Source organism: Schistocerca cancellata, chromosome 3 (genome assembly GCF_023864275.1).
Source record: "Schistocerca cancellata isolate TAMUIC-IGC-003103 chromosome 3, iqSchCanc2.1, whole genome shotgun sequence".
Taxonomy (NCBI): domain Eukaryota; kingdom Metazoa; phylum Arthropoda; class Insecta; order Orthoptera; family Acrididae; genus Schistocerca; species Schistocerca cancellata.
Genome location: NC_064628.1, coordinates 617,282,088 through 617,309,547, shown reverse-complemented (window position 1 = coordinate 617,309,547; position 27,460 = coordinate 617,282,088). Strand labels below are relative to the sequence as shown.

The window sequence follows — 27,460 nt, the reverse complement described above, 5'->3', positions numbered from 1 at the left end:
ATAGATGAAATGTATGACGAGATAAAAGAAATTATTCAGGTAGTGAAAGGAGACGAAAATTTAATAGTCATGGGTGACTGGAATTCGTCAGTAGGAAAAGGGAGAGAAGGAAACATAGTAGGTGAATATGGATTGGGGGGAAGAAATGAAAGAGGAAGCCGCCTTGTAGAATTTTGCACAGAGCATAACTTAATCATAGCCAACACTTGGTTTAAGAATCACAAAAGAAGGTTGTATACCTGGAAGAATCCTGGAGATACTAGTAGGTATCAGATAGATTATATAATGGTGAGACAGAGATTTAGGAACCAGGTTTTAAATTGTAAGACATTTCCTGCGGCAGATGTGGATTCTGACCACAATCTATTGGTTATGAACTGCAGATTGAAACTGAAGAAACTGCAAAAAGGTGGGAATTTAAGGAGATGGGACCTGGATAAACTGAAAGAACCAGAGGTTGTAGAGAGTTTCAGGGAGAGCATAAGGGAACAATTGACAGGAATGGGGGAAAGAAATACAGTAGAAGAAGAATGGGTAGCTCTGAGGGATGAAGTAGTGAAGGCAGCAGAGGATCAAGTAGGTAAAAAGACGAGGGCTAATAGAAATCCTTGGGTAACAGAAGAAATATTGAATTTAATTGATGAAAGGAGAAAATACAAAAATGCAGTAAATGAAGCAGGCAAAAAGGAATACAAACGTCTCAAAAATGATATTGACAGGAAGTGCAAAATGGCTAAGCAGGCATGGCTAGAGGACAAATGTAAGGATGTAGAGGCTTGTCTCACTAGGGGTAAGATAGATACTGCCTACAGGAAAATTAAAGAGACCTTTGGAGAGAAGAGAACCACTTGTATGAATATCAAGAGCTCAGATGGCAACCCAGTTCTAAGCAAAGAAGGGAAGGCAGAAAGGTGGAAGGAGTATATAGAGGGTTTATACAAGGGCGATGTACTTGAGGACAATATTATGGAAATGGAAGAGGATGTAGATGAAGACGAAATGGGAGATAAGATACTGCGTGAAGAGTTTGACAGAGCACTGAAAGACCTGAGTCGAAACAAGGCCCCGGGAGTAGACAACATTCCATTTGAACTACTGATGGCCTCGGGAGAGCCAGTCATGACAAAACTCTACCATCTGATGCGCACGATGTATGAGACAGGCGAAATACCCTCAGACTTCAAGAAGAATATAATAATTCCAATCCCAAAGAAAGCAGGTGTTGACAGATGTGAAAATTACCGAACTATCAGTTTAATAAGTCACAGCTGCAAAATACTAACGCGAATTCTTTACAGACGAATGGAAAAACTGGTAGAAGCCGACCTCGGGGAAGATCAGTTTGGATTCCGTAGAAATGTTGGAACACGTGAGGCAATACTGACCTTACGACTTATCTTAGAAGAAAGATTAAGAAAAGGCAAACCTACGTTTCTAGCATTTGTAGACTTAGAGAAAGCTTTTGACAATGTTAACTGGAATACTCTCTTTCAAATTCTGAAGGTGGCAGGGGTAAAATACAGGGAGCGAAAGGCTATTTACAATTTGTATAGAAACCAGATGGCAGTTATAAGAGTCGAGGGGCATGAAAGGGAAGCAGTGGTTGGGAAAGGAGTAAGACAGGGTTGTAGCCTCTCCCCGATGTTATTCAATCTGTATATTGAGCAAGCAGTAAAGGAAACAAAAGAAAAATTTGGAGTAGGTATTAAAATTCATGGAGAAGAAGTAAAAACTTTGAGGTTCGCCGATGACATTGTAATTCTGTCAGAGACAGCAAAGGACTTGGAAGAGCAGTTGAACGGAATGGACAGTGTCTTGAAAGGAGGATATAAGATGAACATCAACAAAAGCAAAACGAGGATAATGGAATGTAGTCAAATTAAGTCGGGTGATGCTGAGGGAATTAGATTAGGAAATGAGACACTTAAAGTAGTAAAGGAGTTTTGCTATTTAGGGAGTAAAATAACCGATGATGGTCGAAGTAGAGAGGATATAAAATGTAGACTGGCAATGGCAAGGAAAGCGTTTCTCAAGAAGAGGAATTTGTTAACATCGAGTATAGATTTAAGTGTCAGGAAGTCGTTTCTGAAAGTATTTGTATGGAGTGTAGCCATGTATGGAAGTGAAACATGGACGATAACTAGTTTGGACAAGAAGAGAATAGAAGCTTTCGAAATGTGGTGCTACAGAAGAATGCTGAAGATAAGGTGGGTAGATCACGTAACTAATGAGGAGGTATTGAATAGGATTGGGGGGAAGAGAAGTTTGTGGCACAACTTGACTAGAAGAAGGGATCGGTTGGTAGGACATGTTCTGAGGCATCAAGGCATCACAAATTTAGCATTGGAGGGCAGTGTGGAGGGTAAAAATCGTAGAGGGAGACCAAGAGATGAATACACTAAGCAGATTCAGAAGGATGTAGGTTGCAGTAGATACTGGGAGATGAAGAAGCTTGCACAGGATAGAGTAGCATGGAGAGCTGCATCAAACCAGTCTCAGGACTGAAGACCACAACAACAACAACAACCCTACCGCGAAGCAATTGGTTGTCTCATGTTCCTTTCAACAGTAAATCGTCCAGACATCGCTTTTGCAGTCAATAAAGCTGCTCGAGCTATGGAGAAACCAAGCACTGAAGACTGGAATAGAGTAAAGCGCATTTTCCGGTATTTGAAAGGGACCTTAAATTTTGGAATTGTATATAATAAAAAAGAAGAGTTAAAGATTTACGCTAACGCAGATTTCGCAGGTGATAACCGGACAAGGCGCTAACAACTGGAATTCTTGCAAAGTACTCAGGTGGTTCAGTGTCATGGACAAGTCAGTTGCAGAAAGTAGTGGCCACATCCACAACCGAGGCGGAAATAATTGCAGCTAGTGAAGGAGCGAAAGAGTTAGTTTGGTTACGTCGTCTGCTATCAGAATTAGTGGAAATGTCGGTGCAGCCTCCAGTTCTTTACATTGACAATGCTAGTGCATTGAAGTTAGCAAAAAATCCAGAATATCATCGACGTTCTAAACATATAGAGGTCCGACATTTCTACGTTCGTGAAAGCTATCTGAATGGTGAGATTTTCTTGGAACACACTGATGGACACATTCAGTTGGCAGATATTTTGACGAAACCCCTTGTACGAGTTCAATTTAATTTTCTATGTTCAGAAATTGGCATGCAAGAGGCAAAGCAATAATTTCATGATTTTTTTTCTTTTGGAGGAAGTGTTAAAAGAAAAGAAAAAAAATTGCTTGAGGTCTGTTTATGTGCTGCTCCATGACTCTGCTGTCAATATCCTTATTCTTTGCTTTTGTGTCACTTCTGTGTTTTTTTTCAGTAAATGTGTTTTTTTCGTATCCAGGGTGTAGTTATAAAGTTAATAAAATGTTTTCTTACCTTTAAAATAATATTTTTCATCAGAGCATAATTGAAGTATACGTCAGTTGTGGAATAAACACGTCTCTTCTTGAAATGAACAATCTTTTATTGACTTTTGTGTCAATGAAATTCATCTCGTAACATGAATTATCTGTTCACTGGCTTATATACAGATATATAACACAATTTCCTTCAAAATCTCGCAATGGCGTCGATTTCTACTTCACAAGAACGACACCTCATATTGAATTACCTACTTCTTAACAGGAACAAAAACTTCCTACGCTGAGAATAATTATCTGAGCGCTAACCGCCACAGAGTAATAAAGAATATCTTTGTCTCTCTCTCTAGCACCGTCGCGTCAAGTCACGCTGCTTTCTCTCGTATTGCATGATACATCACAATGTTCTGGGTACGTTATAATTACATAGAAACGAAAGCTGTGCTTAAAGGGATAAATACTATGAATTAGAACAATTATAGCAAATTAGAATTAATGAACGTGTCAACATGATTGCAACATATACATTCCGAAGATTCGGCCTTCAGCAAAACACAATTTCTTGTTTTGCTCTCATCACACACACATATTTCGATGCTATAGTGTCATCAGTGGATATCTCATTATTGAGTTTTACAGCCATTTTATATTTCGTGTCACTATCTATCTTCTACAATACAGTTGTTATCCGTGGTGGTAGTGGTTCCTAAGTTGTCAAAATTCTATATACTACATTGTCAGCATACATTTTCATTGCTTTCGGTGGATTCAATAGTTCTGCCATCCAGTTTCCAGTATTCTGGCTGAATGAGTGAAAAGAGGAAAATAAGAAATTGTGTTTTGCTCAAGGTAGACTCTTCACATAGTACTTATTTTTCAATCAAACAGGGACCCAAATAGTGACTCCTAGAAATGAAAACTCACGTCAAAATGAACACGATCGTAATTATACCTGGCCAAATTTGAAATTAACAGTTCTCGTGTCGGTCGCTCTATGACTGACTTCGTTCAGAAGTCATCCCACATCTAGAATAATCCATCAGGTGACAGGATTTGATCTCCGCTGAAAATCTGTTTGATTTGCCGGAACAACACCTTAGAGATGGTATTGACACAACGTAGTCGTCCTCCTTTGGTTGTTGAAACAAGACTCCTGGAAATTGACGTCTTCTTCAAGTAGAACGTTGTTCAGTCCGTACCACCTAGTATTTCAAATTTGATCAAGGCTTATAGAGTTGTTGTACAGTGTCAGAGGAGACCAACGTGTCAGTCGGTGAGCTTATTTCACACGTGTTTTAGAGTGACACATGGCGATGACCGCGGTACTACGCCCCCTACAGTCACTACCCATGAGTTCATCGAACGTCTTTAATTATTCCGGGAGAGTGACGACACACTAGTAGATCGCAGATGTCCAATGTTCACGTACTTCACTGTTTGTGAGACGGCATCCTGATACATCCAGTCTACAACATTAGATCGTCCACACGAATAGCAGATATCCTTAGGGAAGGCGCAGAGTCGTCAGTCTGCCTCCGACAGAACATGCGTAATAGCACGTTGTTCATTAACACTAGCCCACAATCAACTGCAGTTTATACATCCGAATGGTGTCTGTTCTGTTGTACATGTCCGACAGGACAGACACCACTCAGATACACACATTTCTGAGAAACAGGGTAACGCCTCTCGTGCGGATGCACAAATATTGTCCGAACTCCTAGCGGAATCAGAATTTGCGAGTAGAGAGTTTAATAGACGAGAGACGCTGCATTGCAACGTCCGATCAATCGTCCGGAGTGCCGAAATGGTTAAGGCAGTTGCTCGTGAGAAGCGGTAAATCGGGTTTCGTGTCCCAGTCCGTCACAAATTTTTGACTTTCGCCGTTGCATTACCAGAATGCCCTGTTCAGCTAACCGTCACGATTTCCCAACAATTCTTTTCCTTTCCGGCTCCTTCCTGCATTTCATGTTTACAATCTGCAGTTTATCGAGTGACATCTCTAACAGCTGTGGACGAGTTTCTTGGAATACAACTGTGCAATTCCCCACCGAACCACGAAATTTCACGTTTAGCCTGAGAGAATATAATATATTATTCATATTGAGCCTTCTACTGCAGTCCAAACACATTTTTCTTATAAAAATTTGTATTCATTGTAATACAGTCGCATAACCCCTCAGCTTGCGTGCTCTTTTTCATTGTCGGAACTCGTCATCGTTGCTTAACTTTATTTCAGACAGTTTATATCGGATTGGAATCGAATATTCGGCCACCGTCTTCTTACGACATTAACGAAACGGATATTTTGTATCACCCGGCTGCAGGGTCAAGCCCTTTGAATGTGTGTAAGAATATCTTTAATTATATACGGTATACTATGAGCTCAACAGTTCGTTCAAATTTCAGTCCTATTTTTATTATGATTAGAATTTTGTTCAAACTATTCTGTCAGAAGCGATTGTGCGCAAGTATATTTATTATTGCTAAAACGTATGAGTAATTTCAACATCACGAATTAAATTTTCAAAAATCTCTTCACTGCCTTAATACACATTTATATCTCCTCACAAAATCTCTTCTAGCTCTTCTGAAGACGTCTTGGTGTATTTTATAGCTGTCTGAGCAGCTACTCCGTCTCTTGTGGTTGCTTTCTTCCTGTAGTCGCGCGTTTCATTCATTCCCAACGGAAAGCATCTAACGAAGTATGATCCAGCGAAGGTCCTGCTAATTTCCATCGTTCAGGGAACGTTATATTAGAATATCTGTAGACAGAATGTCTTCAGTTTCGTAGCCAAAGAACCTCTTCCAATAACAGGGTCAACCTACTTCACGCGATATCTTCATTCATGAGTCATGTAAGGCTGTTCGACGAAGTAACAGGCTGCTAACCATTTGTCGATATTATCGTACCACCTTGCAGGAAAGCAGTACTTAGCTGTTTTCCAATAAAAAAATTAAAAACTGTTTTCAAAAATGAAAAGGTCATTCCTTTCCTTTTACGTCTGTTTCTTAAATCATTTGATTTATTATTTTTAGCCGGCCGCGGTGGCCGAGCGGATCTAGGCGCTTCGGTCCGGAACCGCACGACTGCTACGGTCACAGATCCGAATCCTGCCTCGAGCAAGGATGTGTGTGATGTCCTTAGGTTAGTTAGGTTTAAGTAGTTCTAAGTTCTAGGGGACTGGTGACCTCAGATGTTAAGTCCCATAGTGCTCAGAGCCATTTGAACCATTTGATTTATTATTTTTAGCGACGTAGAAACAGTTCATTTCCTTAAGCGTGTAAATTTTGATCTTCATAAGGATTCTGCTTCTTTTGTATATACAACAGTCATTTCAAAAGTCCAGCACACGGCTCCAGCTTGACCGTTACGATGACGTAATAAAGTTGAAATTCATGTAAGTTGTGAGCAAGACTTTAGGCTTGATGGTCGTATATGTGTTTGCTGGTTAGAGTGCTGTATCGTGAATAATTCAGTTTTAATATGGAAGCCTGATGCAAGTCAGGTCGAATTACACATAGTGACCAGCGTCCCCACATCAGAATCGAATCCCTTCATGGAAAGACTCCAACGGAAATTTACAAGGCTTTGAGGGAGGTGTTTGGGAATAGTGTAGTGGATCGTAGCACAGTATCGCGGTAGTCTTCCTTATTGCGTGATAGTTAGGTACCACTGAGGACAACCCAAGAAGTGAAGGATCATCAATTACAGCTCTCAGGTTTATGTTAATGACATTTTGAGAGACGATCGACGAAAAATATGTGAGGAAATTGTGTATGAGGCCAGAATGTCTGTCACTTCAGTTTATAACAGGCGAATACTACAAGCTGTTTCTGCAAAATGTTTTGCGCCCGAAAATTTGTCATGAAGGCCTGTCATGGCTACAACTGGTGCCTATTTTGTACGATAATGACAGACCGCATACTGCCTACCAGTGTGAGAATGGGAAATGCTTCTCCGCCCACCACACAGTCCTAAAATGAGCCAACCAGACTTTGATTTATTTCCCAAATTGAAGGAAAAATAAGTGGAAACGCTTTGATACAATTGATGAAGCTTTCAGAGGGGGTGGCCCGAGTAATCAGACAACTCAGCAATGAAGGTGCTCTATCCGGAATACAAGAAGTTGCCAAAGCGTTTGCAGGTTGTCATAAACAATAATGAAGATTATATTGAAGGACTGCAACGGTATTATGTAAAATAAATTATTTTCTTCAATCCTATCTTATAATGTGCAGAACTTCTGAAATGAGCCCCATATACTAGCGATATTATTTCTATATACAAAATGACATGTCCCGACTGACTGAATCACTGACTCATCATCGCTCAGCCCAAACCACTAAGGACAGAAACTTGAAACTTGCCGAGGGTGTCGATCTTATACTGTAGGCGTCGTTTAGAAAATATTTTACGAAATTCCACTCCTAATGGTGTGAAATAGGAGATGAGAGGTTTTTTGAAAAATGTCGCTATTGAGGCAATTTTTAAGCTAGACTTACGAAAATTGGTATTTGGTTTCTCGATCAGAAATAAAGAAACGCTTGTTTCAATATTTTTGGGAAGTTAACACCCATGGAGGTGAAATAGTGGATGAAAGTTTTTTTTCAAAATAAATAATTATTAAAGAACTACTAAAGTATTTTTAAAGCTACATGTATAAAAATTGGTATTAGACTACTCGGTTAGAAATAAAAAAATACGTGTTTCATTGTTTTTGTAAATTCAGCTCGCTAAGGGAGTGAAATAGGCAACGAAAAATTTTATGAAATTATTTCATCATAAAAACATTTTTAAAACTATATCTACGAAAATTTGAATTTGGCTCCTATGTTAGAATTAAAAAGTATGTGTTTGATTGTTTTTGGAAATTCAGCCCCTTAGTGGGTGAAACAGACGGTGAACATTTTTTAAATATTTAAAATATTTTTAAAAAATTGAAGCAAAATCTATGAAAACTGGTATTCCTCTTTTCGGTTAGATATAAATAAATATGTCTTACGCGATGAAAGTTTCTATAACACTCGTGCTACCAGAATCGCTTTTTGGTCAGAAGTACATTTCGAAAAGAACATAAAATGGCCTTAATTAGCGTGAAAAGAGTAGATGGTGTCGTAGTTTGTGAACAACATAAAAACAGGGAGAAATAGGGAGGCAACTACAAATAATTTTGTCGCTTCTGCAGAAAAATGCTCTGGAACGAGCCACAGAGCGATGTGGCGCAGTGGTTAGCACACTGGACTCGCATTCGGGAGGACGACGGCTAAAACTCGTGGCCGCCCGTCCAAATTTAGGTTTCTCATGATTTCACTAAATCGCTCCTGGCAAATACCGCGATGGTTCCTCTGAAAGGGCACGGGCGATTTATTTACCCATTCTTGACACAGCCAGAGCTCGTTCTCCGTCATTAATGATCTCGATGTCGACGGGTAGTGAAATCCAACCTTTCTTCCTTCCTTGAACCGGCTTTGGTTATGGGACAGAAATAAGAAAATACATTTAGTTTTCATAGCAAACAAAAGGAAAATATTCGGCAAGAACATTGCCTAGAAATGGTAATATTTCAGGTTCGTGTCACGGTCTGGCGCACAACTGTAATCATCGACAGAGTTTCAAAATAGGACATAGTACGTTGCGTGGTGAAAGATCCAGTGTTTAATTGTTTATCAATAATTGGAAATTCCATCTTTTTCATCTTTATGCAGCTGTATCGTTAAAGGTTCAAAGATGGTCCAAATGGCTCTGAGCACTATGGGACTTAACTTCTGAGGTCATCAGTCCCTTAGAACTTAGATCTACTTAAACCTAACCAACCCAAGGACATCACACACATCCGTGCCCGAAGAGCAGGATTCGAACCTGAGACCGTAGCGGTCGCGCGTTTCCAGACTGAAGCGCCTAGAACCGCTCGGCCATCCCGGAAGGCGTCGTTAAAGGAGATTTGCAAACTGCAAGAAAACAGCAATTTTTTGGAAGAGAACTATACTGTGGAGATTATTCTGAATCTCAACCCATTTTCGTCAATCTTCGGGCAATTCATGTCAATGTCAAAGACATGTTGTTATTCCCCATTATTATTAATTGCATAAGATTTTGTTTTGAAAGATTTTGATTAAACTAATTGACTGTTTAACTTGTTACTGATTCAAATGATTTCCCAACATTTTGAACCTGTTTTGTCTGTGCCGCATTTTTGTATCTCCAGCAACACTGCAATGTTTTCTATTTATGGTTTGCACTGTCAATGTTTGCACAGGGTTTTACAGGGTGCACTACGACGACGAAAACTGGGAGCTGCTGAGGGAACAACTTCTTACCGACCACGAGGCAATCCCAGCGGTCAACCGCGCGCAACTCATGGACGACGCGCTTTCTCTGGTGCTGAACGACCAGATGTCGATTGAGACCTTTCTCAACCTGACGTCCTATCTGGAGCGCGAGTACGACTACATAGCCTGGCTCGAAGGCGACTACGTCTTTACGTTCTTGTATTCTATGATGGACACAAATGACTTCTACGTAAGTAGCGTTGCTCGTAAGAGAAAAAATTTTCACATTCCCGAGTCAAGTCGAACGAAGGTGAATAAAGCGAGGATTCGATGGCTCAGGAACTTTTCGCGTTTCTAGAAGCTTCTCATTTATCCGATTTCTCACTTACAGGGATTCATAAGTTGCTTGAAGAATTACTTTCCCTGACTAACAGAGGTTTTACTTAATCCAGATTTAACTGTCACATATCTACGGGAGATTTAAAAATCATGGTAAACAGTGTAAGGAATGTGTGTGAAATTAAAATACTGTATGAGTAGTAAATTATGACGTTAAAACTAAAACAACCTCTCAGTTAGCGTATTTCTTACTTTTTCATATTTTAAATATTTTTCAAATTTATGCCATATATGATCAAAAACTGGTTAGCCAGTATCGGTTGAAAATACATGAAACTGGTAAATGCATGGCTGTATTCTGCAAGTATAGTATATGTGTGCTGAATAATTTGAAAAGAAAATCTTTGACAAAATAGGAGAAATTAAATATGCTGTTTTTTTAGAGCAGGACGAACGCAAACAGCACAGTAATGAAATAACAAAAAAATGGCTCTGAGCACTATGCGACTTAACTTCTGAGGTCATTAGTCGCCTAGAACCTAGAACTTAGAACTAATTAAACCTAACTAACCTAAGGACATCACACACATCCATGCCCGAGGTAGGATTCGAACCTGCGACCGGAGCGGTCGCTCGGCTCCAGACTGTAGCGCCTAGAACCGCACGGCCACTCCGACCGGCAATGAAATGACATTCGAAACTGAAATCCTGGTCTTTATACTGTTATTTTTCCGAAACTACTCATTGGATTTTGTTCTCTGAGACATCGTTAAATTCGTCTCTACGAGATATGCAAAACTACCAGCCCACGTTACAGTCCAATCTGTAAAAATGAAATTGATGCTGGTATCTTCAATTAATAGTGATGTGACAAAAGTCTCTTCTTCATCATTGGATTCAGGTTCCGCCTTCTATGCAAAACACTGTTTTTTTCTTGTTACCCAAACATGTTTAGGCATCTCTGTGCCATCATTAGTGGGTTTTCTTGATTGATAAATTGTATTTCACATCATAGGCTATAGTTTTGCAGGAGCATCTGTATGGTGTCTTTCACTGAAGCTTGTCATGTTTTTTTGTGAGTGATCCTTCTCCTTTCGCTTTCTGTGGGCACTGCATACACATGTTACATGTACTTTGTGTTATTTCGTTTATACAAACGCCTCTTTGCTTCGCAAAACCCGGTGTACCGATGTTGTACATACGTAAGGAGGAAAACTTTTTTCGATGTAGTAGGAACCAATTTTCAGGAGCAATGAGTACAGCTTTGGAGAGTCCAGGTGTCGTTCATATAAGATTCTCAAAACAAATATTTCGCATATCTTCAGTTCGCGTGCAACACACTGGTTAATTTAGCAGAATCCTATGCTCTCCTGTTTAACACTTCCTCTGCATCTGAACACCGAATAAGTGGGTTTCTCATAGGCAGCTATTTACGTACATACACGACTGTACAGCGATGACGTAGCCATCGCTACGGAAACAGCTCTTCATAACTTCGTTGGTTCGTTCATCCACTACATTCCACGGTCCTATCTTCTTCCATATCGCATATAACAAGAAACATACAGTATCAGTCTTTGCGGACATCTACAGTAAACGTAAACAAAACCCTCTGATAAACGCAGCGGTAAACAACTGAAGTCTCAGGGCGAAGAGGCAAGTTGCCATTTAACTGTATTGCAAACAATGGGTATCATGAGTCAATGGACATTTTTCTTTACAACAGCGGCACGTATCGTATTACACGTGTCTTACTGGTGCGAAGGTATTTTTAGTACAATACAACCACAAACTGGTCCTTGGGTAACAACCAATAAGAATTACTCTGTAAAGAACTATTGCAAGCAACAGTTCCTTGTAACAAAATAATCATGATCAACCTCCGGGAGTTTTGGCGGTAGAGTACGACTCACCACATGTCAGATGTAGGTGGGCGTCAACTAAATTTTTTCGCATCCAGAGGGGAAAATCAGAGTTTGAAGTATCCGGTAAAGGTCTCGCAGCAAAGATGACGAGGTTTGGTTCGTGGGCCGCTCAACTGCGCGGTCATCAGCCGATCAGCGCCCGTACAAAGTCCCAAGTATTACACAATCCAATCTTTTTACACAGTCCAATCTAGCCACTGTCACGAATAATGATGATGATGAAATGAGGACAACACAAACACCCAGTCCCCGGGCAGAGAAAAATCCCTAACGCGGCAGGGAAACAAACCCGGGACCACGTGATCCAGCGGCAGCAACGCTAGCCACTGGACCACCAGCCGCGGACCTCTCGCCGCAACGATACACGCCTTTGTTGTAACGATTGCCACTTCACTCGTGTGACTTACCCGTGACACTTGCTCCTCTAATTAGCGATAATAGAAATAGAGGTACCCCTCTTTGATCTTTTTCTGTGTCCTTCGTCTATCCCATCTGATAAAGATCCCATACTGCACAGCATTTTTAGCAGAGTACGGACACGTGTAGTGTAGGCAGTCTCTTTTGTGGATTTGTTACCTCGTCTAAGTGTTCTAGCATTAATACACAGTATCTGGTTTGCCTTCCGCACATCATCATCTATTTGATCGTTCCAATTTAAATTTTTCGTAATTGTTATTCCTTGGCGTGTAGTTGAATTGACAGCCTTTATATTTATGTGACAGAAATTTAACGAATTTTTTCTAGTACTCATGTGGAGGACCTCACACTTTTCATTATTCAGGGTCTATTGCCACTGGATATTTTTCTTGTGGGGATTCGTAAAAGGCATCGTTTATAAAGACGTTCCAACTACACCTGAAGATATCCGAGAGAGAATTGTCAGAGCATGTGCTTCGATAAGCGCCGATGTGATAAGGAATACCGCTAAGTGATGATAAGAAGACTGCAGCACTGCATTGATACCAATGGTCTTCACTTCGAACACCTTCTGTAAAAGGACGTTCATGTCGCCTTTGTGACCTTCATTGACATTCAAAGACCTTACTGTTATACATCACTGGATTCGTCTCTACAATCACAATCAGCAAATAAGCTCCGAACTATAGCATCCCATTTAAAAAAAAAAAACAAAGTTGACATTCATATCTCTGAAGCGACCCTACCTAGCAACAAAAAAACCAACGTCATATTATGGCCCCCGTTGACCCATGCAACTTTTGTCCCACAAACTTTTCAGCTCCTGTCATACTTTAGGAGTTATTCTTGGTGGCAATAGTTAGTGACACTCATTGTATGTTAAGTGAACAAACTATCTTAAATTATCATAAATAAAGCTGGAACAGTTCAGACTATGGATAATATGAGGAATATAGTTAAAGTTCTTATCATCATATAAACAAAAAACTTTATTTCTACTTACTTTATTGCTCGTTTCCCATTATGTGCTGACATAAGCCAAGACACTTTCTGTCTTACATAGGACTATTTATACTGCATTTTATGTAACTTTAGTAAAATTCTGTTTGCATGAAATCGTTAACTAATTTTGATGAAATTTTTACTTATTTATTTATTTTTCATTTATCTATGCAGTAATTTTACCTTGCAACAGACGTATCTTAATGACCTCTCTTCCGAACAAAAAAGCACACATTTTGTGTTCTCTGTACTACTAATGTTAATTTAACTGTTATTAAGAACATTGCTAATAATAGCAAAATTAATGACAATTACAGTAACACAGTACTATTAACAAAGTCTTCTCCTAGCTTAGATTAGATGTACTTTTCATTCCAAATACACTCCTGGAAATGGAAAAAAGAACACATTGACACCGGTGTGTCAGACCCACCATACTTGCTCCGGACACTGCGAGAGTGCTGTACAAGCAATGATCACACGCACGGCACAGCGGACACACCAGGAACCGCGGTGTTGGCCATCGAATGGCGCTAGCTGCGCAGCATTTGTGCACCGCCGCCGTCAGTGTCAGCCAGTTTGCCGTGGCATACGGAGCTCCATCGCAGTCTTTAACACTGGTAGCATGCCGCGACAGCGTGGACGTGAACCGTATGTGTAGTTGACGGACTTTGAGCGAGGGCGTATAGTGGGCATGCGGGAGGCCGGGTGGACGTACCGCCGAATTGCTCAACACGTGGGGCGTGAGGTCTCCACAGTACATCGATGTTGTCGCCAGTGGTCGGCGGAAGGTGCACGTGCCCGTCGACCTGGGACCGGACCGCAGCGACGCACGGATGCACGCCAAGACCGTAGGATCCTACGCAGTGCCGTAGGGGACCGCACCGCCACTTCCCAGCAAATTAGGGACACTGTTGCTCCTGGGGTATCGGCGAGGACCATTCGCAACCGTCTCCATGAAGCTGGGCTACGGTCCCGCACACCGTTAGGCCGTCTTCCGCTCACGCCCCAACATCGTGCAGCCCGCCTCCAGTGGTGTCGCGACAGGCGTGAATGGAGGGACGAATGGAGACGTGTCGTCTTCAGCGATGAGAGTCGCTTCTGCCTTGGTGCCAATGATGGTCGTATGCGTGTTTGGCGCCGTGCAGGTGAGCGCCACAATCAGGACTGCATACGACCGAGGCACACAGGGCCAACACCCGGCATCATGGTGTGGGGAGCGATCTCCTACACTGGCCGTACACCACTGGTGATCGTCGAGGGGACACTGAATAGTGCACGGTACATCCAAACCGTCATCGAACCCATCGTTCTACCATTCCTAGACCGGCAAGGGAACTTGCTGTTCCAACAGGACAATGCACGTCCGCATGTATCCCGTGCCACCCAACGTGCTCAAGAAGGTGTAAGTCAACTACCCTGGCCAGCAAGATCTCCGGATCTGTCCCCCATTGAGCATGTTTGGGACTGGATGAAGCGTCGTCTCACGCGGTCTGCACGTCCAGCACGAACGCTGGTCCAACTGAGGCGCCAGGTGGAAATGGCATGGCAAGCCGTTCCACAGGACTACATCCAGCATCTCTACGATCGTCTCCATGGGAGAATAGCAGCCTGCATTGCTGCGAAAGGTGGATATACACTGTACTAGTGCCGACATTGTACATGCTCTGTTGCCTGTGTCTATGTGCCTGTGGTTCTGTCAGTGTGATCATGTGATGTATCTAACCCCAGGAATGTGTCAATAAAGTTTCCCCTTCCTGGGACAATGAATTCACGGTGTTCTTATTTCAATTTCCAGGAGTGTAATCAGAAGTGAGGAGATCATTCAGGATCTAGAACATCTCAAACAAAAAGAATACTCAATAAATATTTAGAATGAGAAACAGACACGCTAATGTACCTTCCACAGATCCCAAATTAAATTACCGTCATGGATGTGGAATGTGTCGAAAAAATTTTAAACAGATTTTCATTTGAAAGATAATAAATACTAAATGGGAAAATAATTGTATACCAGTTATTTACGTTGATCACATTACTGCACTGAATTTGCACAGAAGTCAAATTGCACTATGTTGTTGTTGTGGTCGTCAGTCTGAAGGCTTTCCACGCTAATCTATCCTGCACAAGTCTCTTCTGAAACTTTTCTGAATTTGCTTATTGTATTCATCTTCTGGTCTCCCTGTGCGATTTTTACCCCCCACATTCCCTCCAGTATTAAATTTGTGATCCGCTGTTGTATCAGAATGTGTCCTATCATCAAATCCCTTGGTCTAGTCAGGTTGTGCAACAAACTTCTTTCCTCTTCAGTTCTATTCAGTATCTCCTCATTAGTTATGTAACGTGCCCATTTATTCCTCAGCAGTCTTCTGTAGCATCACATTTCAAAAGCTTATATTCTTTTCTTGTCTAAACTGTTTATCATCCACGTTTGACTTTCGTAGTTGGCTATACTCCATACTGATAAATGACTGGTTAAACAGACAGCTTAAGATGTTACTAAACTCAGAAGCCCAGTCTAATTTACTTTGTTGATATTCATCATAACGACAATAATTTTTGATCTTACAGATTTTTTGTGGACATTAGTTCTATTTGGGTAGTGAGGGTCATATTCATGTTAGAAGTTACGTTTAATGACTGGTCTGTGGTACCCCAAGGTGGCATCTACTAAATCTGAGAACCCTTCCTTTTCAGTAACAACTATAAGATGCTTGTTAAAAAGTTTTGCAACACTGCACACATCTGTTACTAATACATCATTTACTCTTAATGCTATCTGCCTCTCTTCATGTCTGGTTCTACCACTCTTCTTCTTCACTATACCCCATACTGTCTTCATTTTGTTTCTGATGTGATTATCTTTTCCTTGTAATGTATCTACCTTGATATCTATACTACTAATATTTTGCAGGATGTCTAACAACGTGCTATAACATCAACATCAGAGCTGTTCTACTACATCTGCAAATCACATTTAAGTGCCTGGCAAAGGGTTTATCGAACCACCTTCACGATTCTCTGTTATTCCAATCTCATATAGCGCGCAGAAAGAACGAACACCTGTATCTTTCCGTACGAGCTCTGATTTCACTTATTTTGTCATGGTGATCGTTCCTCCCTATGTAGGTCGGCGCCAACGAAATATTTTCGCATTCGGGGGGAGAAATCTGGTGATTGTAATTTCGTGAGAAGATTCCTCTCAGACGGAAAACGCCTTTGTTTTAATGATGTCCATCCCAAATCCTGTATCATTTCAGTGACACTCCATCCCCTATTTCGCGATAATACAAAACGTGCTGCTCTTCTTTGAACTTTTTCGATATACTCTGTCAATCCCATCTGGTAAGGATCCCACACCGTGCAGCAGTATTCTAAAAGAGGACGGACAAGCGCAGTGAAGGCAGTCTCCTAAGTAGATCTGTCACAGTTTCTAAATGTCCTGCCAATAAAACGAAGTCTTTGGTTAACCTTCCCCACAATATTCACTATGTGTTCCTTCCAATTTACGTTTGACTGATTTATCGTGTAACCGAAATTTAACGGATTACTTTTAGCACTCATGTGTATGAGCTCATTTTTTCGTTGTTTAGGGTAAATTGCCAATTTTCGCACCATACAGATATCTTTTCTAAATCGTTTTGCAATTTGTTTTGATCTTCTGAAAACTTTATAGTCGATAAAATACAGCGTCATCTGCAAACAATCCCAGACGGCTGCTCAGATTGCCTCCCAAAGCGTTTATATTGAGAAGAAACAGCGAAGGTGCTGTAACACTATCTTGGAGAACGCCAGACATCACTTCTGTTTTACTCAACGACTTTCCGTCAATTACTACGAACTGTGACCTCTCTGATAGGAAATCACCAATCCAGTTACATAACTGAGACGATATTCCATAAGCACACAATTTCATTGCATGTCGCTTGTGTGGTACAGTGACAAATGCTTTCCGGAAATCCAGAAATACGGAACAATTTAAAACCCCCTGTCAATAGCACTCAACACTTCACGCGAGTGAAGAGCTAGCTGCGTTTCACAAGAACGATGTTTTCTAAATCCGTGTCGACTGTGTGTCATTAGACCGTTTCTTCGAGGTAATTCATAATGGTCGAACACAATATATGTTCCAAAATCCTGCTGCATATCGACGTTAATGATATGGGCCTGTAATTCAGTGGATTACTCTTACTACCTTACTTGAATATTGGTGTGACCTGTGCAACTTTCCAGTCTTTGGGTACGGATGTTTCGTCGAGCGAACGGTTGTATATGATTGTCAAGTATGGAGCTAATGGATCAGCATACTCTGAAAGGAACCTAGTTGGTACACAGTCTGGACCAGAAGACTTGCTTTTATTAAGTGATTTAAGTTGCTTCACTACTCCGGGGCGCGGGATTAGCCGAGCGGTCTCAGGCGCTGCAGTCATGGACTGTGCGGCTGGTCCCGGTGGAGGTTCGAGTCCTCCCTCGGGCATGGGTGTGTGTGTCGGTCCTTAGGATAATTTAGGTTAAGTAGTGTGTACGCTTAGGGACTGATGACCTTAGCAGTTAAGTCCCATAAGATTTCAGACACATTTTTGAACTACTCCGAAGATATCTATGTCTACGTTACTCATGTTGGCAGCTGTTCCTGATTCGAATTCTGGAATATTTACGTCGTCTTCTTTTGTGAAAGCATTTCGTAAGTATGTGTTTATGATGATGATGATGATGATCTGGTTTGTGGGGCGCTCAACTGCGCGGTCATCAGTGCCTGTACAAAGTCCCAATTTTTACATAGTACGTTTTTTATTCACAATCCAATCCAGCCACTGTCACAAATGATGATGATGATGAGTTGATGAGGACAACACAAACACCCAGTCCCTGCGCAGAGAATCGAACGCGGGACCCCGTGATCTAGGCTGCGTTTAGTAACGCTGCTTTGGCAGCACTGTCTTCGATAGTATCTCCGTTGTTACCGCGCAGAGAAGGCATCGATCGTCTTGCCGCTAGCATAATTCATACGACCAGAATCTCTTTGGATTTTCTGCCAGGTACGAGACTAAGTTTCGTTGTGGAAACTATTATAAGCATCTCGAACTGTAGTCCGCGCTAAATTTCGAGCTTCTGTAAAATATCGCCAATCTTGGAGATTTTGTGTCTGTTTAAATGTGGCATGCTTTTTTCGTTGTTTCCGCAACAGTATTCTGACACATTTTGTGTACCAAGAAGGATCAGTTCCGTTGTTTGTTAATTTATTTGGTACAAATCTCTCAATTGCTGCCGACACTATTTATTAGAATTCAAGCCACATCTGGCCTACACTTACACTGTTAATTTGGAAGGAGTGGAGATTGTTTCTCATGAAAGCGTCAAGTGAATTTTTATCTGCTTTTTTGACTAGGTATATTTTTCGTTTATTTTTGGAGGTTTTGGGGGTTACAATATTCTATCTCGCTACGACAACCCTGTGTTTGGTGATCCCTGTATCCGTTTTGATGCTCGTTATTAACTCAGAACTATTTGTTGCTAAGAGGTCAAGTATGTTTTCACAACCATTTAAAATTCGCGTGGACTCATGAACTAACTGCTCAAAATAATTTTCAGAGAATACGTTTATTACTATTTCGGATTATGTTTTATTCGTACCTCCGGAATTAAACATGTATTTTCGCCAACATATCGAGGGGAAATTAAAGTCCCAACCAACTATAATCGTATGAGTCGGGTACGTGTCTGAATTCAAACTTATGTTTTCTTTGAACTTTTCAGCAATTGTATCATATGAACTGGGATGTTGGTAAAAGGATCCAATCATTATTTTATTCCGATTGCCAACAGTGACTTACAGGAAATATCTGCTTCAATTTCGCGACAAAATAAACTACTTCTAACAGCAACAAACACGCCACCGGCAACCGCGTTTAGCGTACCCTTTTGGAACACCGTTAGGTTCTTCGCAAAAATTTCGGTTGAGCTTACCTCCGGCTTTAGTTAGCTTTCAGTGCATCAGTGCTTTCTATTAGCAGCTTGGAGCTCTTGTACTTTCTCAACACAGCTACGATAATTTACAACTGTTACACCGATGGTTCCTATATCTACGTTCTTCGGTGTATTCGGCTTGCACCGTTTGTGACTGAACCCCTTTTTGTGTTTTCATGAGACCCTCTAACCTAAAAAACCACCCAGTCCACACCGCACATCCCCTGCTGCCCGTGTAGCCTCTTCCTGCGTGCAGTGGGCTCCTGACATATTCAGCAGAACCCGAAACCCAACCACCGTATGGCGCAAGTCGAGGAATCTGCAGCCTACACAGTCGCAGGACCATTTGAGCCTCTGATTCAGACCCCCCACGTGGCTCTGTACCAGTCATCAATCGGTCCTGTCGACTATGCTGCAAACAATCAGTTCTGCTTTCACCTCGCAAGTGAGTCTGGCAGCCTTTACCACTTCTGTTAGCCGCTCGAAATCAGAGAGAATCTCTTCTGATCCAGAGTGACACACATCATTGGTACCGAGGTGAGCCACCACCTGCAGTTGGCTGCACCCTGTGCTCTTCATGGCATCCAGAATGACGCATTCCACATCTGGAATGACTCCACCGGGTATGCATACGGAGTGCGCATTGGCTTTCTTCCCTTTCTTGGCAGCCATTTCCCTAGAGAGGCCCCATAACGCGCCTAACGTTGGAGCTCCCAACTGTCAATAATCCCACCCTCTGTTATTGCCCAGATCTTGCAGGCTCAGAGGTTTCCTCTGAAACAGGACAGGGGACGGCATCTGTCTCAGTGATAGTGTTAGCCACTGAAAGCACCTGGAACCTGTTTGCCAGACTAACTGGGGAGCCCTTATGTGTGGCCACCTGGGAAGTCTTTCACGCCTGCAATGCCCCGGCGTGATCTCCCCCTCGACCACAGGTGAGGGATCAACCTCAGTGCGAGCAGTAACTGGGCTGTCCTCTGGTGAGGAAAGATCGGGGGACTTGGAAGTGGATCCCCACAGCTGGCCCACAACGGTGGTGCCCATCCACAGCGGCCTCAAGCTGTGTAACCGAAGCCATCACAACATGGAGCTGAGAGCAAAGTGTCACCAACTCGGCTCGCATCCGCACACAACAATCACAGTCTCTATCCATACTAAAGACCGTGGAAAACTAAACTACCCAGATAAACGGACTATCCACATGTGTTATGAAACTCTACTGCAGGCGCTAATGAACACAGGAACTGTGTCTAAAAATTACATTAACACACAGAAATTTAAAAACCTAACTACCGAAGCACTCAGGTGAAACTAAACAATTCGCCCCTGATTAGGAACTTATTATACGTCAAAAAATCGGTTTACTTGCCGACACAAACTAAAATGCGAGAACTGTGGCTATTAGATATCAATTTAACACACAGAAATTCAAGAAACTAAGATATTAAAGAACACAGATGATATTATAAAATTCGCTCCTGGTTAGGAACTCGTAAAAGTCACGGAAATGGTTACTTCCCAGCTGCTGCATCTGCCTTGGCTGACTGCTGCTGCTGCCTGACTGGCTGACTAACTCTGTTTCTGACTGACAGATACAATTTCCTTTGTTTTACATGATACCTTTATTCTTTGGGTAGTCCATGGTTTTTTTGTAAACTTGACTTTGGTCTAATCTGGGTTAGTTTTTTTCTTTGGGGAGGGTGGGGGGGGGGGGGTGGACAGTATTTAAAACATGTAGGTACTTTCTTAATAAAAGTGTTGTATTTTTCATTCGTTCCAAGAGCGCTGTATGCATCACTTCAGTCCATGTCTTTGAGGAGTGTCCTAAAATAAGCATGTCACCAATGGCTGTTTCTGATCGATTAGCTGCCCTAGTTGGGATGTTACTGATTAATAAATTCTTACTGGAGTCTTTTTAAGGATATCTAAGTTAAAGCTACTAGAAAACCAGGACTTACGGCTTCTCTCTCTCTCTCTCTCTCTCTCTCTCTCCCCCTCTCTCTCCTCTTTTTTTTTTTTTTTTTTTTTTTTTTTTATGAGCTATTGGAGCTTCAAGGTGGTTTACGAACAGGTTAAAGTCAGCTGTGGGTGCTCATCATACGTATGCTATTATGAGGGATTTAGCAGGAAATTCTGTTTCTGTCACACATGCTTCCATGTGTTGTTCTATGCTAAATTTATGAATGTCAATGTCCTCAAATTTACGACAGTTCCTGCTGAATTTGTCAATTCCTCCTTCCTCCACTTCTGTTCTACAAAAGTGAGCTGCTAACCAAAATCCTGTAACACTTAACTCATTTATACCAGTGGTCACGTGGTGTACAAAGAGACAGGTTATATAAACTAAGTTTGATGACCGTAATTCATCAATGCAGAAAAGTAGTTTATTAATTTTACTTCTTAGTTCTCGAATATTTTGATGCACTAAAGATAGCTGGTATTTCACAATGACTGAGTTAAGATTGGGTGGAAATAAAATTTATGCTGAATGCTTAAAATTTTTAACCACGTGCTGTTTATGCTGATGCAGTATTTCAGAATTGTGATAGTTGGTTTCTTTCTCAAACTGAAGATTTGTTTGAATCATAACCTCTTTTAAAACTTGCATTCTTTCTGTCCCCCCTATCCTCAAAAAGACGCTGTTCTGATTCCTGCAGCCACTGGTATTTTTTCACTAGCACTTGAGAAATCAACAACTGTTATTTCAGCGGTACTAAGAGACCCAAAAATTGATCAGAGTTAATTGCGCCCAATATGACAGAAGAAAAATGATATTCCTCTCTCTACTCCGACAATTTAATTTGAAATGGCACGTCATAAGACCTTAGTGTATTATGTACAACAAAGAAATACCCTTCTGATTCGCACCCCTTTCCAGATGCTTGAATGTAAGTTGATATTTCCTAAGAATGGAACCGTTTCTCTTCGTTAATGAAGTGTTTAACGTGGTAACTGGAAACGGTGTAGTCAGAACTAGTAACTTACATCAGTTTTCTTCGGGTGACAGTGGAACATTTAAAAAAAAAGTGGCTACTAATGTAACTTTTACTTACAATGTTTGCTTCGCGCTACTCTGATGTTTCTAATATTGCGGAAAGAAAGGTGCAATTTCGATTACACACACAAATCTATCGGAAAACATTTCTAACGCTGAAATACAAATACGCCTACCAGTTTCTGGTAGTGTTAAGTCTCAGCGGGTATTGAGCTTAATATATCCTTGGTCAGTCAGACGCGTTTGTGTGACTAATGAATCCACATTAATTGTATCGCCATAAACCACCGCTTTTTAGTTTCAGTTTCGTGTTACAGAGTGATTACAAGACTAACATTTAGCAATACTGAGCATAAATGCATAACATTTTACTGTCTCAATGAAACACCTCTATTTTACCACAACGATTTCAGAGGCAATCGATGTGAACCCTATGTCTATTGTGACAGACAGCCAACAGGTAGCTGCATTTTAGCAAATCCCTCTCAAGTGCCGCAGTGCTTTAGACGTCTGTGGTAAGCCGGCCGCAGTGGCCGAGCAGTTCTAGGCGCTTCAGTCCGGAACCGCATGACTGCTACGGTCGCAGATTCGAATCCTGCCTCGGGCATGGCTGTGTGTGTTGTCCTTAGGTTAGTTAGGTTTAAGTAGTTCTCAGTTATAGGGGACCGATGACCTCAGATGTTAAGCCCCATAGTGCTCATAGCCATTTGAACCATTTTGACCGTCTGTGGTAACGGAGATTCGCATTTCTGGTAATGTCGCCGGAAGTGCAGTATTGCAAAATTTGCCCTCCAAGAAAGGCTTCAGGAAGAAATCACACACTGAGAGACACATCGTGCGAAATGGCCATTTACAGCAGGTGACATCTGTGGTCAGTGCACGACCAACTTATTGATCCGTTGGATGGCGTCTTTGACACTCTTGCTCGAAGCAATGACGTGGAAGGCCGTTACCGGAAAATGAACTCATATTCCCCCCTCTGTTGCACTGAGTTACGACATTAACCAAAGTCCCAACATGTACAACTACATTTGTCTAGTGATAATTACATTGACGAAGGAAATGAGCAGAACATACTATTGCTTAAAAACGAAGTGAAACACGTTTACGATTAATTATGTACTATCTCAGATGGCTGAAAACTGTCGCTTTCGACTGGAATGCAACATTTCGTTTCATTAATCATAATGACGAACCTTCGTCCGGGACGGCAAAGGCCGTAATTATTATAAAACGTCTACCTCTTTCCGGCATGATCTGGCTGCACTGTGTATAGCATCTACTGCAGTCATTTCTGGAGAACCTTCTTCACCGTTGATATCCACACTTGCAACTGCTTGTTGACTCTGTGCACTTATTCATGCGGATCCACAGGAAAGTTTACTCATATTGTCCAGAATTTTGAGTCCCGAGTCATCATTTTATTACAGAACGTACCCATTTCCTGTAACAAAACCTCTGAACAGCTTAACTGGAGACATACAGTGTCCAAGGTGTCATCTGAGTAGCCGGAGCATCGTAAAACATTATCTCTCCGGGCGTATTGAAACATTCGACAACTACGATCACCGGGTAACACGTCACTGTTCTCCAATGACACTGTACATGATCCCCCTACAGATATTCAGTTTTCAACTTTTGCCTCTTTGAAATTATCATTGTATTTACCTATGTGCAACATCCTTCTCATTTTGTGGGTAGGAACTTATATAGTGATAACTATTTGTTCACAACCGCGTTACAAACCTTCAAAGTAGTCACGAGCGTTGTGTAGAACCCGCAGCCAGCGATGTGAAAGGCGTAGTATACCGTTAGCAAAGCCTGTTCTGTTGATGGTGCGAATGGAGCGGTCTATTGCCTGTCGAATCTCTAGAACAGTTCTGAAGCGAATGTCAAGAGGTTGTTCCTTCATCTTCGGAATCAAATCAGTCAAAAGGAATTAAGTCCGGGCAGTATGGTGGATGGTACAGTACTTCCCAGTCCCAACGACCGAACAGAGCAGCCACAGCTTGCGCTGTATGCGCCCGCGCATTCTCGTGCTAAATGATGGGTGGGTTGCGCAGAAAGTGTCGCCGTTTCTTTCGCAAAGCTGGTCGCAGGCGATGCTCCAAAAACGAACAGTAATGCTGTGCACTGACGATCTGCCGTGGAGGAATTTAATGCGTTAGGATAACACCATCACAGTCGTACACGAGAATTACCATAACTTTAGACCGCTCCATTCGCACCATCAACACAACAGGTTCTGCTAAGGGTATACTACGTCTTCCACGTCGCTGGCAACGGCTTCTACACAACGCTGGTGACTACTTTGAAGGACGGTAACAGGTGCAAACACGTAACTCTTTTTTAACGGTTGCGAATAAATAGTTGCCACTATTTAAGATCCAACCCTCGTCGTATATATATATATATATATATATATTGTTGTGGTCTTCAGTCCAGATACCGGTTTGATGCAGCTCTCCATGCTACTCTATCCTGTGCAAGCTTCTTCATCTCCCAGTACCTACTGCAACCTACATCCTTCTGAATCTGCTTAGTGTATTCATCTCTTGGTCTCCCTCTACGAATATTACCCTCCGCGCTGCACTCCAATACTAAATTGGTGATCCCTTGATGCCTCAGAATATGTCCTACAAACCGATCTCTTCTCCTAGTCAAGTTATGCCACAAATTTCTCTTCTCCCCAATTCTATTCAATACCTCCTCATTAGTTATGTGATCTACCCATCTAATCTTCAGCATTCTTCTGTAGCACCACATTTCGAAAGCTTCTATTCTATTTTTGTCTAAACTATTTATTGTCCACGTTTCACTTCCATACGTGGCTACACTCCATACAAATACTTTCAGAAAAGACTTCCTGACACTTAACTCTATACACGATGTTAACAAATTCTCTTCTTCAGAAACGCTTCCCTTACCATTGCCAATCGATGTTTTATACCTCTCTACTTCGACCATCGTCAGTTATTTTGTTCCCAAAATAGCAAAACTCGTTTACTACTTTAAGCGTCTCATTTCCTAATCTAATAATCTAATACCCTCAGCATCACCCGATTTAATTAGACTACATTCCATTATCTTCGTTTAGCTTTTGTTGATGTTCATCTTATATCATCCTTTCAAGACACTGTCCATTCCGTTCAGCTGCTCTTCCAGGTTCTTTGCTGTCTCTGACAGAATTACAATGTCATAGGCTAACCTCATAGTTTTTATTTCTTCTCCATGGATTTTAATTCCTACTACGAATTTTTCTTGTGTTTCCTTTACTGCTTGCTCAATATACAGATTGAATAACATCGGGGAGAGGCTACAACCCTGTCTCACTCCTTTCCCAACCACTGCTACCGTTTCATGCCCCTCGACTCTTATAACTGTCATCTGGTTTCTGTACAAATTGTAAATAGCCTTTCCCTCCCTGTATTTTACCCCTGCCACCTTCAGAAATGAAAGAGAGTATTCCAGTCAACACTGCCAAAAGCTTTCTCTAAGTCTACAAATGCTAGAAACGTAGGTTTGCCTTTCCTTAATCTGTTTTCCAAGATAAGTCGTAGGGTCAATATTGCCTCACGTGTTCCAACATTTCTACCGAATCCAAACTGATCTTCTCCGAGGTCGGCTTCCACCAGTTTTTCCATTCGTCTGTAAAGAATTCTTGTTACTATTCTGCAGCCGTGGCTTATTAAACTGACAGTTCGGTAATTTTCACATCTGTCAACACCTGCTTTCTTTGGAATTGGAATTATTATATTCTTCTTGAAGTCTAAGGGTATTTCGCCTGTTTCATACATCTGGCTCACCAGTTTTGTCATGTCTCCTAAGGCTATCAGCAGTTCTAATGGAATGTTGTTTCGACTTAGGTCTTTCAGTGCTCTGTCAAACTCTTCACGCAGTATCATATCTCCCATTTCATCTTCATCTACCTCCTCTTCGATTTCCACAATATTGTTCTCAAGAATATCGCCCTTGTATAGACCCTCTATATATTCCTTCCACCTTTCTGCTTTCCCTTCATTGTATAGAACTGGTTTTCCATCTGAGCTCTTGATATTCATGCAAGTGGTTCTCTTTTCTCCAAAGGTCTCTTTAATTTTCCTAGGCAGTTTCTATCTTACCCCTAATGAAAGACGCCTCTACGTCCTTACATTTGTCCTCTAGCCATCCCTGCTTAGCCATTTTGCACTTCCTGTCGATCTCATTTTTGAGATGTTTGTATTCCTTTTTGCCGCTTCGTTTACTGCATTTTTGTATTTTCTCCTTTCATCAATTAAATTCAGTATCTCTTTTGTTACCCAAGGATTTCTATTAGCTCTCGTCTTTTTACCTACTTGCTCCTCTGCTGCCTTCACTATTTCGTCTCTCAAAGCTACCGATTCTTCTTCTACTGTATCTCTTGCCCCATTCTTGTCAATCGTTCCCTGATGCTCTCCCTGAAACTCTGTACAACCTCTGGTTCAGTCAGTTTATCCAGGTCCCATCTCCTTAAATTCCGACCTTTTTGCAGTTTCGTCAGTTTCAATCTACAGTTCATAACCAATAGATTGTGGTCAGAGTCCACATCTGCCCCTGGAAATATCTTACAATTTAAAACCTGGTTCCTAAATCTCTGTCTTACCATTATATAATCTATCTGATACCTTTTAGTATCTCCAGGGTTCTTCCATGTATACAACCTTCTATCATGTTTCTTGAACCAAGTGTTAGCTATGATTAAGTTGTGCTCTGTGCAAAATTCTACCAGGCGGCTTCCTCTTTCATTTCTTAGCCCCAATCCATATTCACCTACTACGTTTCCTTCTCTCCCTTTTCCTACACTCGAATTCCAGTCACCCATGACTATTAAATTTTCGTCTCCCTTCACTATCTGAATAATTTCTTTTATTTCATCATACATTTCAACAATCTCTTCATCTGCGGAGCTAGCCGGCATATAAACTTGTACTACTGTGGCAGGCGTGGGCTTCGTATCTATCTTGGTCACAATAATGTGTTCACTATGCTGTTTGTAGTAGCTTACCCGCATTCCTATCTTTTTTATTCATTATTAAACCAACTCCTGCATTACCCCTATATATTTTCCTTGAATCATCAGTCTTACGACTTGTTTAATGCGGCCCCCACGAATTCGTCTTCCGTGCCAACCTCTACATCTCGGAGAAGC

General features: G+C 41.4%; 1 protein-coding gene across 1 annotated transcript in view; it reads left to right on the top strand.

Moving 5' to 3' along the window:
- LOC126176860 (aminopeptidase N-like) overlaps positions 1-27,460 on the top strand; it is a 155,698-nt gene that overhangs the window by 95,370 nt on the left and 32,868 nt on the right. The window contains exon 12 of the mRNA XM_049924047.1: positions 9,636-9,898. Coding sequence (XP_049780004.1) covers positions 9,636-9,898 — 263 coding nt within the window. The remainder of the gene's footprint in view (positions 1-9,635; positions 9,899-27,460) is intronic.